The sequence below is a fragment of the Staurois parvus genome, unplaced genomic scaffold, assembly GCF_062004578.1.
Source record: "Staurois parvus isolate SC_StPar_1 unplaced genomic scaffold, SC_StPar_1.0 ptg001812l, whole genome shotgun sequence".
In the NCBI taxonomy this organism is placed as follows: Eukaryota; Metazoa; Chordata; class Amphibia; order Anura; family Ranidae; genus Staurois; species Staurois parvus.
In genome coordinates this window covers 62,101-76,453 of record NW_028319608.1, presented here as the reverse complement: position 1 = coordinate 76,453, position 14,353 = coordinate 62,101, and the positions used below count along the sequence as shown (strand labels likewise).

Genomic DNA, 14,353 nt, shown 5'->3' with positions numbered 1-14,353 from the left:
ATAGGGAATCATGGGGCCCCTGTGTCCTTGCCCAAACTCAAAAAAGCCTATGAAAAAGTTACCAGGGGTATCTCATGGGGCCCCCTACTGACCCCGGGCCCTCGGGCAGTGCCCTAGTTTCCAAATGGTCAGTCCGCCCCTGGGTACAAAACTCATGAAGACAGTCCTGTGGAGCTCTTCTAAAACCCCGTTCACACCAGGCAGCTTTTTTTTGTAAGGCTACATTCACCTCTGATCGCCTGGGTAACGCACGCAAAATCACGCACGTTTCTGACCCGCAGAGAAATGAGCTGCACTTGACGGGCAGGAGTGCCATTAGTTCTTATGGCTGCATTCACACTAAGCTGAGCATTTTTTTTTTCAAGTGTTTTTTTTCCAGGCGTCTTTGAGCATTTTTTTGTATTTTTGTAGATTTTGCCTCTGTTCACACTTGAGCGTTTTTCAGCTCGACATTTAAAAAAGCTCAACAAGTACAATCCCATTATTTCCAATGGCCCCCGTTCACATGTGAGTGTTTTTCAGCTTGAAGCTGGACGCTCAAATATGTTCAACAAGTACAATCCCATTATTTTCAATAGCCCCTGTTCACACTTGAGCGGTTTTCATCTCAAAGCTAGACGTTCAAAAACGCACAACAAGTACAATCCCATTATTTCCAATAGCCCCTGTTCATACTTGATCAGTTTTCAGCTCGACGTTTAAAAAAGCTCAACAAGTAAAGTCCCATTATTTCCAATGGCACCCGTTCACACTTGAGCATCTTGCAGCACAAAGCTCGATGTTCAAAAACACTCAACAAGTACAATCCCATTATTTGCAAAAGCCCCTGTGCACACTTGAGCATTTTTCAGCTCGACGTTCAAAAACACTCAACAGGTAAAATCCCATTATTTCCAATAGCCCCTGTTCACATTTGAGCGTTTTTCAGCTCAACGTTTAAAAAAGCTCAACAAGTACAATCCCATTATTTCCAATGGCACCCGTTCACACTTCAGCAGTTTTCAGCTTGAATCTCAACATTCAAAAACGCTCAACAAATAAATCCCCATTATTTCCAGTGCTCCCTGTTCACACATTCTGTTGCCTGCCGCAAAACGCCTGTTGCTCAGCAAAGTACTTGCCCTACTTTTCAGGCAGATCTGAGCGTTTTGTCCCCATAGACTTGAATGGGAAAACGCCTGAACAGTGGGAATGAATGTTTTTCCAAGCGTTTTTTTTCCCTTCTATTCGCAACAGCAAAAACGCCTGAAAAAACGCCATCATTTTTGAAAATCTGCTAAAGGAAAAAAACAAAAACAAACAAAAGAAAACAAATCTTGTCAGCTCCCAGGATCAGGGCTCTCCTATCCCTCTTATATTGAACTGTATTGTTGCTGTCAGGGGCGGACAGACAACTCATGGGGCCCCCGGGTAATAGGGGATCATGGGGCCCCTATGTCCTTGTCCAAACTCGAAAAAGCCTATGAAAAAGGTACCAGGGGCATCTCATGGGGCCCCCCACTGACCCCGGGCCCTCGGGCAGTGCCCAAGTTTCCAAATGGTCAGTCTGCCCCTGGTTGCTGTATTGTCTGCCGTTATATTGTAAAGCGCTGAGCAAACTGTTGGGGCCATAAATCCTGTATAATAATAATAATATATAAATCCTGTATAATAATAATATAAATCCTGTATAATAATAATAATATATAAATCCTGTATAATAATAATAATATATAAATCCTGTATAATAATAATATATAAATCCTGTATAATAATAATATATAAATCCTGTATAATAATAATAATAATATAAATCCTGTATAATAATAATATATAAATCCTGTATAATAATAATATATAAATCCTGTATAATAATAATATATAAATCCTGTATAATAATAATAATAATAATATAAATCCTGTATAATAATAATAATATATAAATCCTGTATAATAATAATAATATAAATCCTGTATAATAATAATAATAATATATAAATCCTGTATAATAATAATAATATAAATCCTGTATAATAATAATAATATATAAATCCTGTATAATAATAATATATAAATCCTGTATAATAATAATAATAATAATATAAATCCTGTATAATAATAATAATATATAAATCCTGTATAATAATAATATATAAATCCTGTATTATAATAATAATAATATAAATCCTGTATAATAATAATAATAATATAAATCCTGTATAATAATAATAATGTATAAATCCTGTAGAATAATAATAATATAAATCCTGTATAATAATAATAATAATATAAATCCTGTATAATAATAATAATAATAATAATATCAAAGACGCCTGAATAGAAAAAAAAGCTTGAAAAAAATGCCTAACAAAAATGCTCAGCTCGGTGTGAATGGAGCCCAATAGTTTCTGTGGATATTTCCGGATCAGGTGATCACTGCAAACATTTCATTTCAGATACAAAGTTGCAAAAAGTAAAAAGAAATCTTTTCTTTGTTACAAAGTGATAGATGGAAATCAGGAGAAGAAGGAGAGGGGGGTACTTACTGCCACCTTCATCCTGGTCCTTGGGGGGGTCAGTAGTCCATGCCAGGGGCTGGGAGTGCAGCGCAGTACAATATCCACACACACCCCCCCTGTATGGAGCTCTCAGGCTGGATCTAGAGGAATTCTCTGCTCCTGGGGAGACTTCTGACTCACTGAGCAGCACTGAGAAGATGAATGGGATTCAGATCCCTGCTGCAGCCACACCCCCTGCTTCCTATTGGTTGGGGAGGGTTATTATTATAATGTAGATCAAAGGGGGTTGGCTGTGGCCATGCTGGGGGGGGGCTAATTGTCACTCACAGTAGCTGAATGCAGGGCAGGAGTCTCACTCGCACTGCGTAATCTGTGATATGCTGCGCCGAATCACTATGCAAGATGCATTTTTTTTGTGCGTTTTGTTCATGCGACTTAAAAACACCTTTTTTTTACCAAAATGCAAAGAAGATGCAGTCCAGAGCTCCAGGCAGCTTTTTTTTTGTAAGGCTACATTCACCTCTGATCACCTGGGTAACGCACGCAAAATCACGCGCGTTTCTGACCCGCAGAGAAATGAGCTGCACTTGACGGGCAGGAGTGCCATTACTTCTTAAGGCTGCATTCACACTAAGCTGAGCGGTTTTTTTTCACGTGTTTTTTTTCCAGGCGTCTTTGAGTGTTTTTTTTTTTTTTTTTATATGTAGATTTTGCCTCTGTTCACATTTGAGCGTTTTTCAGCTCGACATTTAAAAAAGCTCAACAAGTACAATCCCATTATTTCCAAAGGCCCCCGTTCACACTTGAGCGTTTTTCAGCTCGAAGCTGGACGTTCAAAAACGTTCAACAAGTACAATCCCATTATTTCCAGGGTGCGCAAAATCACGTGTGTGTATGTGTATATATATATATATACATGATTTTGCATTTCCAGGTGGGGGGGGGTGCAAGCTCCCTACCCGCACCGCCATTGGCTGTCTTGGCTGTCAATCACCGGGTCCTAGTTGGTGATTCCCCGCCGGCACCCGGCGATCACTGAGTATCACGGATGGGGGAGAGACCCGTATGTGAACAATCAGCACACGAGCTGGGCTCACACCTACTGCCCTATAGTATTTATTTCAGGGATTTATACAGTGCCAGCAATTTACATACTGTACATCCACATCAGTGCCTGTCCTCAAACAGCTTACAATCTAAGGTCCCCGTGATTTCTGTAGGCTTCGTAGCAGGGGCGGACTGACAACTCAAGGGGCCCCCGGGCAATAGGGAATCATGGGGCCCCTGTGTCCTTGCCCAAACTCAAAAAAGCCTATGAAAAAGTTACCAGGGGTATCTCATGGGGCCCCCTACTGACCCCGGGCCCTCGGGCAGTGCCCTAGTTTCCAAATGGTCAGTCCGCCCCTGGGTACAAAACTCATGAAGACAGTCCTGTGGAGCTCTTCTAAAACCCCGTTCACACCAGGCAGCTTTTTTTTGTAAGGCTACATTCACCTCTGATCGCCTGGGTAACGCACGCAAAATCACGCGCGTTTCTGACCCGCAGAGAAATGAGCTGCACTTGACGGGCAGGAGTGCCATTAGTTCTTATGGCTGCATTCACACTAAGCTGAGCATTTTTTTTTTCAAGTGTTTTTTTTCCAGGCGTCTTTGAGCATTTTTTTGTATTTTTGTAGATTTTGCCTCTGTTCACACTTGAGCGTTTTTCAGCTCGACATTTAAAAAAGCTCAACAAGTACAATCCCATTATTTCCAATGGCCCCCGTTCACATGTGAGCGTTTTTCAGCTTGAAGCTGGACGCTCAAAAATGTTCAACAAGTACAATCCCATTATTTCCAATAGCTCCTGTTCACACTTGAGCGGTTTTCATCTCAAAGCTAGACGTTCAAAACGCACAACAAGTACAATCCCATTATTTCCAATAGCCCCTGTTCATACTTGATCAGTTTTCAGCTCGACATTTAAAAAAGCTCAACAAGTAAAATCCCATTATTTCCAATGGCACCCGTTCACACTTGAGCATCTTGCAGCACAAAGTTCGATGTTCAATAGGGGATCATGGGGCCCCTGTGTCCTTGCCCAAACTCAAAAAAGCCTATGAAAAAGGTACCAGGGGCATCTCATGGGGTCCCCTACTGACCCCGGGCCCTCGGGCAGTGCCCGAGTTTTCAAATGGTCAGTCCATCCCTGGCCCAAACCCATTCCTCATGGGACTTGCCAAGGCAAGGTCCATCCAAGTATTAGAGGGGTCCTCCCCAAAGGGAGACCCCAAAAGGAGACCCCACTGGAGGGGGAGAACCTGGCCACAAGGCCATGTGCCCTCCCCACAAGACTTTCAGGTGGCATATGGTTGCACATGTGTCAGATGAATGGTAAAGAGATTATTAGCCGGACGATTTCCCAGTGTGGCCGACTTTTACTAGATCTCCCAACAAGCCCCTCATGAGTCACACTGGGATACGTGACCCCCGCTCAGTGTATTCAAGGAACATTCAGAGCCGTGTAGAGGGGCCGGGATTGGAGGGATCGTCTGCTTTGGTTGTGAGTCACCCCAGAGGTGAAGGTATTTGACTTCTCTATTAATAGATCCTCATCCTTCTACTACACAGGTCACAGGCACTTTCCAGGATAGATAGATAGATAGATAGATAGATAGATAGATAGATAGATAGATAGATAGATATGGGAGGGATAGATAGATAGATAGATAGATAGATAGATAGATAGATAGATAGATAGATAGATATGGGAGGGAGAGATAGATAGATAGATAGATAGATAGATAGATAGATAGATAGATAGATAGATAGATAGATAGATAGATATGGGAGGATAGATAGATAGATAGATAGATAGATAGATAGATAGATAGATAGATATGGGAGGGATAGATAGATAGATAGATAGATAGATAGATAGATAGATATGGGAGGATAGATAGATAGATAGATAGATAGATAGATATGGGAGGATAGATAGATAGATAGATAGATAGATAGATAGATAGATAGATAGATAGATAGATAGATAGATATGGGAGGGATAGATAGATAGATAGATAGATAGATAGATGATAGATATGGGAGGGATAGATAGATATAGAATGGACAGGTGGACCCAATGAGAACGTCTGTGTGAAAGGGGCCCTAATGGCCGTCTCTGGTCCATAGGAACCGTCATGTCATTACAGATTCCCAGGAGAGGAGACAGTCACAGCCAGCACTACTCTATCATCATGGCAGGTAACTCCCATCATCCTCTGTTACTGGAAACATGGAGTGCTAGCTCTGCAGTCACATCTCTCTCCTGTGGGGGGGGGTCACATCTCTCTCCTGTGGGGGGGGAGTCACATCTCCTGTGGGGGGGGGGGTCACATCTCCTGTGGGGGGGGTCACATATCTCTCCGGTGGGGGGGGGGCGTTAAAGGTGTATGTGGATTATCCCATAATGTGTGTAGTAAAGTCCTTTTAAATAATCTAATTTCAGTCACTTGTCATAACACAAACACCACAAACCATAGCCTGGGGCCCCCAGCTGATGAGGAGCCCCAATACACAAATGTGTCCACAATTCTGTCTGCGGGGACTCCTGAATACACACAGGAGGGCTGTCAGGGTTACACTTCATATTGATATGTAGAGGACATTCATCAACACCTATCCCTCCCCCAGACAGGCCAGTGTTCTATAGACTGACCCACTGCGCATGTTTATTACCTGTCCAGGATTTCAGAGGCTTCCATGACTTCCCATTACAATGGTCAGGAGGAAACAAATACAAAGATTCTTTATTTTGTTAGATTGTATTATGTCTTTTTATTTGTTTGTACTTTGCGAAGCAGCAAGATAGAAGAGTGGAAGAGGACCAAGTTGGTCCACCTAGTCTGCTGCTTTTTATTTACTTTGGGGTTTTTGTTTCTTTGTTTGTTTGTTTTATATTTTAACATTGTTTTTTCTGTGTGTGGATCTATGTTTGTCCCACATGTGATTAAAGTGACATTAAACAATATCCTTAAGCCTGCCAAAGATGGATTGAAATTCAGCCAGTTCATCAGCTGGACAAATTTTGATCTGTCTATGGGCAGATTGGTTGCACTTATCTATCAATCAACTTCAGTACAACCAGCCTGTTGATTTTTTCCGTATGATCACTGCAACCAACATTGTGAGAAGCTCGGAGCGTGCAGGGAAATCAGAGGAAACCGGTTCAGTCCAGGAGAGGAGCCGGTACACCAGTGCAAGCCTGGAGGGGAGGAGCCGGTACACCTGTGCAAGACTGAAGGGGAGGAGCCGATACACCTGTGCAAGACTGGAGGGGAGGAGCCGGTACACCTGTGCAAGACTGAAGGGGAGGAGCCGGTACACCTGTGCAAGACTGGAGGGGAGGAGCCGGTACACCTGTGCAAGACTGGAGGGGAGGAGCCGATACACCTGTACAAGACTGGGAGGAGGAGCCAGTACACCTGTGCAAGAATGGAGGGGAGGAGCCGGTACACCAGTGCAAGACTGAAGGGGAGGAGCCGATACACCTGTGCAAGACTGGAGGGGAGGAGCTGGTACACCTGTGCAAGACTGGAGGGGAGGAGCCGATACACCTGTACAAGACTGGGAGGAGGAGCCAGTACACCTGTGCAAGACTGGAGGGGAGGAGCCGGTACACCAGTGCAAGACTGGAGGGGAGGAGCCGATACACCTGTGCAAGACTGGAGGGGAGGAGCCGGTACACCTGTGCAAGACTGAAGGGGAGGAGCCAGTACACCTGCAAGTCTGATTTAGGGTTCTCATATAAAAAGAAAATAACCCTGTAGAATAGGGCTGCCTTGCATAGTCATGTAGCTAAACAGACTTTAAGTCCGGGTTAACATATATGCGGTCCAGTATACCGCATGTGATGTGAGGGGGATAAGATCTCCATGTATAATACATAAGGGGGGATATGATCTCCATGTATAATACATAAGGGGGGGATATGATCTCCATGTATAATACATAAGGGGGGATATGATCTCCATGTATATTACATAAGGGGGATATGATCTCCATGTATAATACATAAGGGGGGGATATGATCTCCATGTATAATACATAAAGGGGATATGATCTCCATGTATAATACATAAGGGGGGATATGATCTCCATGTATAATACATAAGGGGGGATATGATCTCCATGTATAATACATAAGGGGGGATATGATCTCCATGTATAATACATAAGGGGGGGATATGATCTCCATGTATAATACATAAGGGGGATATGATCTCCATGTATAATACATAAGGGGGGATATGATCTCCATGTATAATACATAAGGGGGGATATGATCTCCATGTATAATACATAAGGGGGGGATATGATCTCCATGTATAATACATAAGGGGGGATATGATCTCCATGTATAATACATAAGGGGGGGATATGATCTCCATGTATAATACATAAGGGGGATATGATCTCCATGTATAATACATAAGGGGGGATATGATCTCCATGTATAATACATAAGGGGGGGATATGATCTCCATGTATAATACATAAGGGGGGGATATGATCTCCATGTATAATACATAAGGGGGGATATGATCACCATGTATAATACATAAGGGGGGATATGATCCTCATGTATAATACATAAGGGGGATATGATCTCCATGTATAATACATAAGGGGGGGATATGATCTCCATGTATAATACATAAGGGGGGATATGATCTCCATGTATAATACATAAGGGGGGATATGATCTCCATGTATAATACATAAGGGGGGATATGATCCTCATGTATAATACATAAGGGGGGATATGATCTCCACGTATAATACATAAGGGGGGATATGATCTCCACGTATAATACATAAGGGGGATATGATCTCCACGTATAATACATAAGGGGGGATATGATCTCCATGTATAATACATAAGGGGGGGATATGATCTCCATGTATAATACATAAGGGGGGGATATGATCTCCACGTATAATACATAAGGGGGGATATGATCTCCACGTATAATACATAAGGGGGGGATATGATCTCCATGTATAATACATAAGGGGGGATATGATCTCCACGTATAATACATAAGGGGGGGATATGATCTCCATGTATAATACATAAGGGGGGGATATGATCTCCATGTATAATACATAAGGGGGGATATGATCTCCATGTATAATACATAAAGGGGATATGATCTCCATATATAATACATAAGGGGGGATATGATCTCCATGTATAATACATAAGGGGGGATATGATCTCCATGTATAATACATAAGGGGGGATATGATCTCCATGTATAATACATAAGGGGGGATATGATCTCCATGTATAATACATAAGGGGGGATATGATCTCCATGTACAATACATAAGGGGGGATATGATCTCCATGTATAATACATAAGGGGGGATATGATCTCCATGTATAATACATAAGGGGGGATATGATCTCCATGTATAATACATAAGGGGGGATATGATCTCCATGTATAATACATAAGGGGGATATGATCTCCATGTATAATACATAAGGGGGGATATGATCTCCATGTATAATACATAAGGGGGGGGATATGATCTCCATGTATAATACATAAGGGGGGGGGATATGATCTCCATGTATAAATACATCAGTGGTTCATATAGTGAACTCGGTGTAGTTATTCCCCCTGAGGTCATCACAGAGGACAAGGGGGCGCTCTTTACGTCTGGAGGAAAAGAGATTTAATCTCCAAACACAGAAAGGTTTCTTCACAGTGAGAGCTGTGAGAATGTGGAATAGACTCCCTCAAGAGTTGGTTGTGGCCAGCTCAGTGGATTGCTGTAGGAAAGTCCTGGATTCTTTCTTGGATACACAGAATATAACTGGATATAACATTTATAGGGAAAGTTGATCCAGGGAATATCCGATTGCCTCTCGGGGGATCAGGAAGGAGTTTTTCCCCTGCAGGAGCAAATTGGATCATGCTTTGCTGGGTTTTTGCCTTCCTCTGGATCAACTGTGGATGTAGGATTATAACTTTTTTTTTTATTTTGTTTTTTTTTCAGCCAGACTAACTATGTAACTATGTTTCCATACACTGCACTGATGATGGCCAGCAAGCTTTGGAGAACTGTATGCAGTTTGGAAGAGAGGTGCTGTATACCCAGTGGCTCGGGTTGCACATTTGGCCATGGGGGGGATAAAAGAATGAAGTCCATGAGAATCCTCTGCTATCCTAAAATAAATAAACCTTCTTCTGTGGAGGTGTGATGGAGGGCAGCCGTGCAGACACCTCCTGTCCATCACATACCCAGACCTCAGTGTGAGCCCCAGGTAGAGATCTCAGCTTTCCTGGTAATGTGATCCAGGATTTATCACCAGACTGTTTATTTACTCAGCACAGTTACCAGGCAGCAAATACGGTGATGACAGGGGCAGGCTGGGTAGGTCCATTACCCTCCATCAGCCCGTACACTGACACATGGGGATGACTGACAGCCGGCAATACATGCAGTTCTGGGAAATGAGAGCAAGGATCAATTTCCAGGATTCCCCCACATGTATATATCCAGAGGGTCCACCTGACCTGAGAATGACCGACGCGGACCCGTCGCTATGTACACCTGTAGATTTACAGTGGATATAAAAAGTCTTCACACCCCTGTTGAAAAGTCAGGTTTCTCTGATGTAAAAAAAATGAGACAAATATAAATCATTTCAGAACTTTTTCCACCTTTAATGTGACTTATAAACTGAACAACAAACTGAAATCTTTTATGTGGGGGGAAGTAAAAATAAAAAGCTAAAATAATCTGGTTGCATAAGTGTGCACACCCTTACACTGATCCTTTGTTGAAGCCCCTTTTGATGTGATTCCAGCACTCAGTCTTTTTGGGGAGGAGTCTATCAGCATGGCACATCCTGACTTGGCAATATTTGCCCGCTCTTCCAAATCTGTCAGATGATGAGGGCGTCTCCTGAGCACAGCCCTCTTCAGATCACCCCACAGATTTTCCATTGGATTCAGGTCTGGGCTCTGGCTGGGACATTCCAACACTTCCATCTTCTTCTGGTGAAGCCATTCCTTTGTTGGTTTGGATGTATGCTTCGGGCTGTTGTCATGCTGAAAGGTGAAGTTCCTCTTCATGTTCAGCTTTCTAGCAGAAGCCGGAAGGTTTTGTGCCGATATTGACTGGTATTTGGAACTGTTCATGATTCCCTCTACCTTGACTAAGGCCCCAGTTCCAGCTGAAGAAAAACAGCCCCAAAGCATGATGCTGCCACCACCATGCTTCACAGTGGGTATGGTGTCCTTTTGGTGATGGGCAGTGTTGTTTTTGCACCAAACATATCTTTTGGAATTATGGCCAAAAAGTTCATCCTTGGTTTCATCAGACCAGAACACATTCTTTTGGGAGACTTCAGATGTGTTTTTGCAAAATGTAGCCGGGCTTTGATGTTTTTCTTTGTAAGAAAAGTCTTCCGTCTTGTCACTCTACCACATAGCCCAGACATATGAAGAATACGGGAGATTGGTGTCACATGGACCACACAGCCAGGACTTGCCAGATATTTCTGCAACTCCTTTAATGTTGCTGTAGGCCTCTTGACAGCCTCCCAGACCAGTTTTCTTCTCGTCTTTTCATCCATTTTGGAGGGATGTCCAGTTCTTGGTGATGTCACTGTTGTGCCATATGTTCTCCACTGGATGATGACGGTCTTCACTGTGTTCCATGATATATCTAATGCCTTGGAAATTCTTTTGTACCCTTCTCCTGACGGATAACTTTTAACAATGAGATCTCTCTGATGCTTTGGAAGCTCTCTGCAGACCATGGCTTTTGCTGTAGGATGCGACTAAGAAAATGCCAGGAAAGACCTACTAGAACAGCTGAAATTTTATTTGGGGTTAATCAGAGGCACTTTAAATGACGGCAGGTGTGTCCTGATTCCTACTTAGCATGATTTTGATTCGGTACACCTGTGCAAGACTGAAGGGGAGGAGATAGTACACCTGTGCAAGACTGAAGGGGAGGAGCAGGTACACCTGTGCAAGACTGAAGGGGAGGAGCAGGTACACCTGTGCAAGACTGAAGGGGAGGAGCAGGTACACCTGTGTAAGACTGAAGGGGAGGAGCCGGTACACCTGTGCAAGACTGAAGGGGAGGAGCCGGTACACCTGTCAAAGACTGAAGGGGAGGAGCCGGTACAATTGTGCAAGACTGAAAGGGAGGAGCCGGTACACCTGTGCAAGACTGAAGGGGAGGAGCCGGTACACCTGTGCAAGACTGAAGGGGAGGAGCCGGTACGCCTGTGCAAGACTGAAGGGGAGGAGATGGTACGCCTGTGCAAGACTGAAGGGGAGGAGCAGGTACGCCTGTGCAAGACTGAAGGGGAGGAGCCGGTACACCTGTGCAAGACTGAAGGGGAGGAGCTGGTACACCTGTGCAAGACTGAAGGGGAGGAGCCGGTACACCTGTGAAAGACTGAAGGGGAGGAGATGGTACCCCTGTGCAAGACTGAAGGGGAGGAGCCGGTACACCTGTGCAAGATTGAAAGGGAGGAGTCGGTACACCTGTGCAAGACTGAAGAGAAGGTCGGAGGGAGGATTTAAAGTACATACAAAGCATACATGAAAAGAAAGCAAGTCACAGCCTGGACATCGGCGGGGTCACACATCAGGGTCCATATCAGCTGGAAGTCAGAAGGTCCATTTAAAGGCATAGCTTTTGTGATGGTGAACAGTAACAGCTGGGAGTCTCATAGCAACATTCTAGCAACAAGGCAGGATGGGATGATGCCATCTCTGGGAGTTCTTCGGGCAGGCTCCGGGAGGTACGGGATGTCAATGGCCCACACCTCATAGCAAGGACAGGATTCCATTCTTGTTAAAGTTGCAGAGTTTGTTTTTGATCTGAAGACACCCTCTACCTGCACAGACAGATTTTGGGTAAAGGTGAACCAAGCCTTTGAAGGAATGGAAGTTTGTAGATAGTGTGCAGGCCGATGTTTCTGCATTCAGAGCGGAAAACCGCACGGCTCTTCAGCCTTCTTGATGTGGTTTTACACTCGGAGGGTATCGGGTACCGCTCATACTAACAGAGGATGGAGACTCATACACAGGAAGCCATTACATCTAATAATACAACACAGGAGAGTGTGACGAGAAAGATAAGTCTATATGGACCTTGCTTTGTGCACTGGTGCGCAGTCATGTTGGAACAGGAAGGGGCCATCCCCAAACTCTTCCCACAAAGTTGGGAGCATGAAATTGTCCAAAATGTCTTGGTATGCTGACGCCTTAAGAGTTCCCTTCACTGGAACTAGGGGGCCAAGCCCAACCCCTGAAAAACAACCGCACACCATAATCCCCCCTCCATCAAACTTTACACTTGGCACAATGCAGTCAGGCAAGTACCATTCTTCTGGCAACCGCCAAACACAGACATGTCCATCGGATTGCCAGACAGGGAAGCGTGATTGGTCACTCCAGAGAACACGTCTCCACTGCTCTAGAGTCCAGTGGCGGCGTGCTTTACACCACGGCATCCGACGCTTTGCATTGCACTTGGTGACGGAAGGCTTGGATGCAGCTGCTCGGCCATGGAAACCCATTCCATGAAGCTCTCTACGCACTGTTGTTGGGCTCATCTGAAGGCCACACCAAGTTTGGAGGTCTTTAGCTATTGACTCTGCAGACAGTTGGCGACTTCTGCGCACTGTGCGCTTCAGCATGCGCTGACCCCGCCCTGTCATGTGATGTGGCCTACAACTTGGTGGCTGAGTGGCTGTTCCCAGTTGCTTCCACTTTGTTATAATCCCACTAACAGTTGAGCGTGGAATATTTAGCAGCCAGGAAATGTCACGGATGGACTTATTGCCCAGGTGGCCACCTATCACGGGACCACGCTTGGAGTCACTGAGCTCCTGAGAGCGACCCATTCTTTCACCAATGTTTGTAGAAGCAGTCTGCATGCCTAGGGGCTTGATTGTATACACCTGTGTCCATGGAGGGGATTGGAACACCTGAATCACATGATATGGAGGGGATTGGAACACCTGAATCACATGATTGGAGGGGATTGGAACACCTGAATCACATGATTTGGAGGGCGGGGCCAATACTTTTGGCAATATAGTGTATGTCTGATAAAAGACTTGGTGTGGCCTTCAGATGAGCCCAACAACAGTGCGTAGAGAGCTTCATGGAATGGGTTTCCATGGCCGAGCAGCTGCATCCAAGCCTTCCATCACCAGTGGCTTCTCATGATGTGGTAGATTGTAATGTGACCAATCTGACTGATAACGTATTCATTAAAACAAAAATAATCAGCGAAGAGACAGGAAATATAACTCATTGTCACCGAGTTTACAAGGTGAAGGAAAACAAATCGCTGATTGGTGGGATGGTCTGCGGGGACATGAACATTGCACAGATGCCATTAGTGGCAGGGTGGTAGAAGACAACGTGAAGTGTAAATCGGTGGAAGAGGCACTGTGGTGAATTTACTGAACTACAGAGCCCTGGTTGACGTCCTGCTGGGCCCAGAGAAAGTCCCGTACACATCGCTGATCATAGTCGGCATTTCTGTGTCATAATAAATGAGAAGCGAAGAATCCTTAAACTGAAAGTGACACCAATGTGGGATTTTTTTTCATGTTTTCTGGTGAAGGAAAAAGAAGAAGCTACAGAGAGAAAACAATGGTGTTTATAAAGATTTGGTTATTCCTACAAATACATTTTTTTCCCTGGAAATCCTGGGAAGTAATGTGTCCTTATCCTACACCTAGGTCCCTCTGAGTTCACACATTTCTGGGGTTTTCCATCCCCCCAAACCTAAATAAATCTGAGCGATCCGATGTCTGTGAG

At 44.1% G+C, this 14,353-nt stretch overlaps 2 protein-coding genes across 3 annotated transcripts in view; one reads left to right on the top strand and one right to left on the bottom strand.

Moving 5' to 3' along the window:
• The window catches only part of AURKA (aurora kinase A), a 127,813-nt gene that overhangs the window by 51,736 nt on the left and 61,724 nt on the right, over window positions 1–14,353 (top strand). The window lies entirely within an intron of this gene.
• Window positions 1–14,353, bottom strand: part of CASS4 (Cas scaffold protein family member 4) — an 82,247-nt gene that overhangs the window by 45,908 nt on the left and 21,986 nt on the right. The window contains exon 1 of one of the 2 annotated variants that reach the window (XM_089664019.1): window positions 2,526–2,666. The exons of the other annotated variant lie outside the window; for it this stretch is intronic. Coding sequence (XP_089520145.1) covers window positions 2,526–2,537 — 12 coding nt within the window. The 5' untranslated portion in view covers window positions 2,538–2,666. Of the gene's footprint in view, window positions 1–2,525; window positions 2,667–14,353 lie in introns of those variants that run through there. 2 annotated transcript variants of the gene reach the window in all.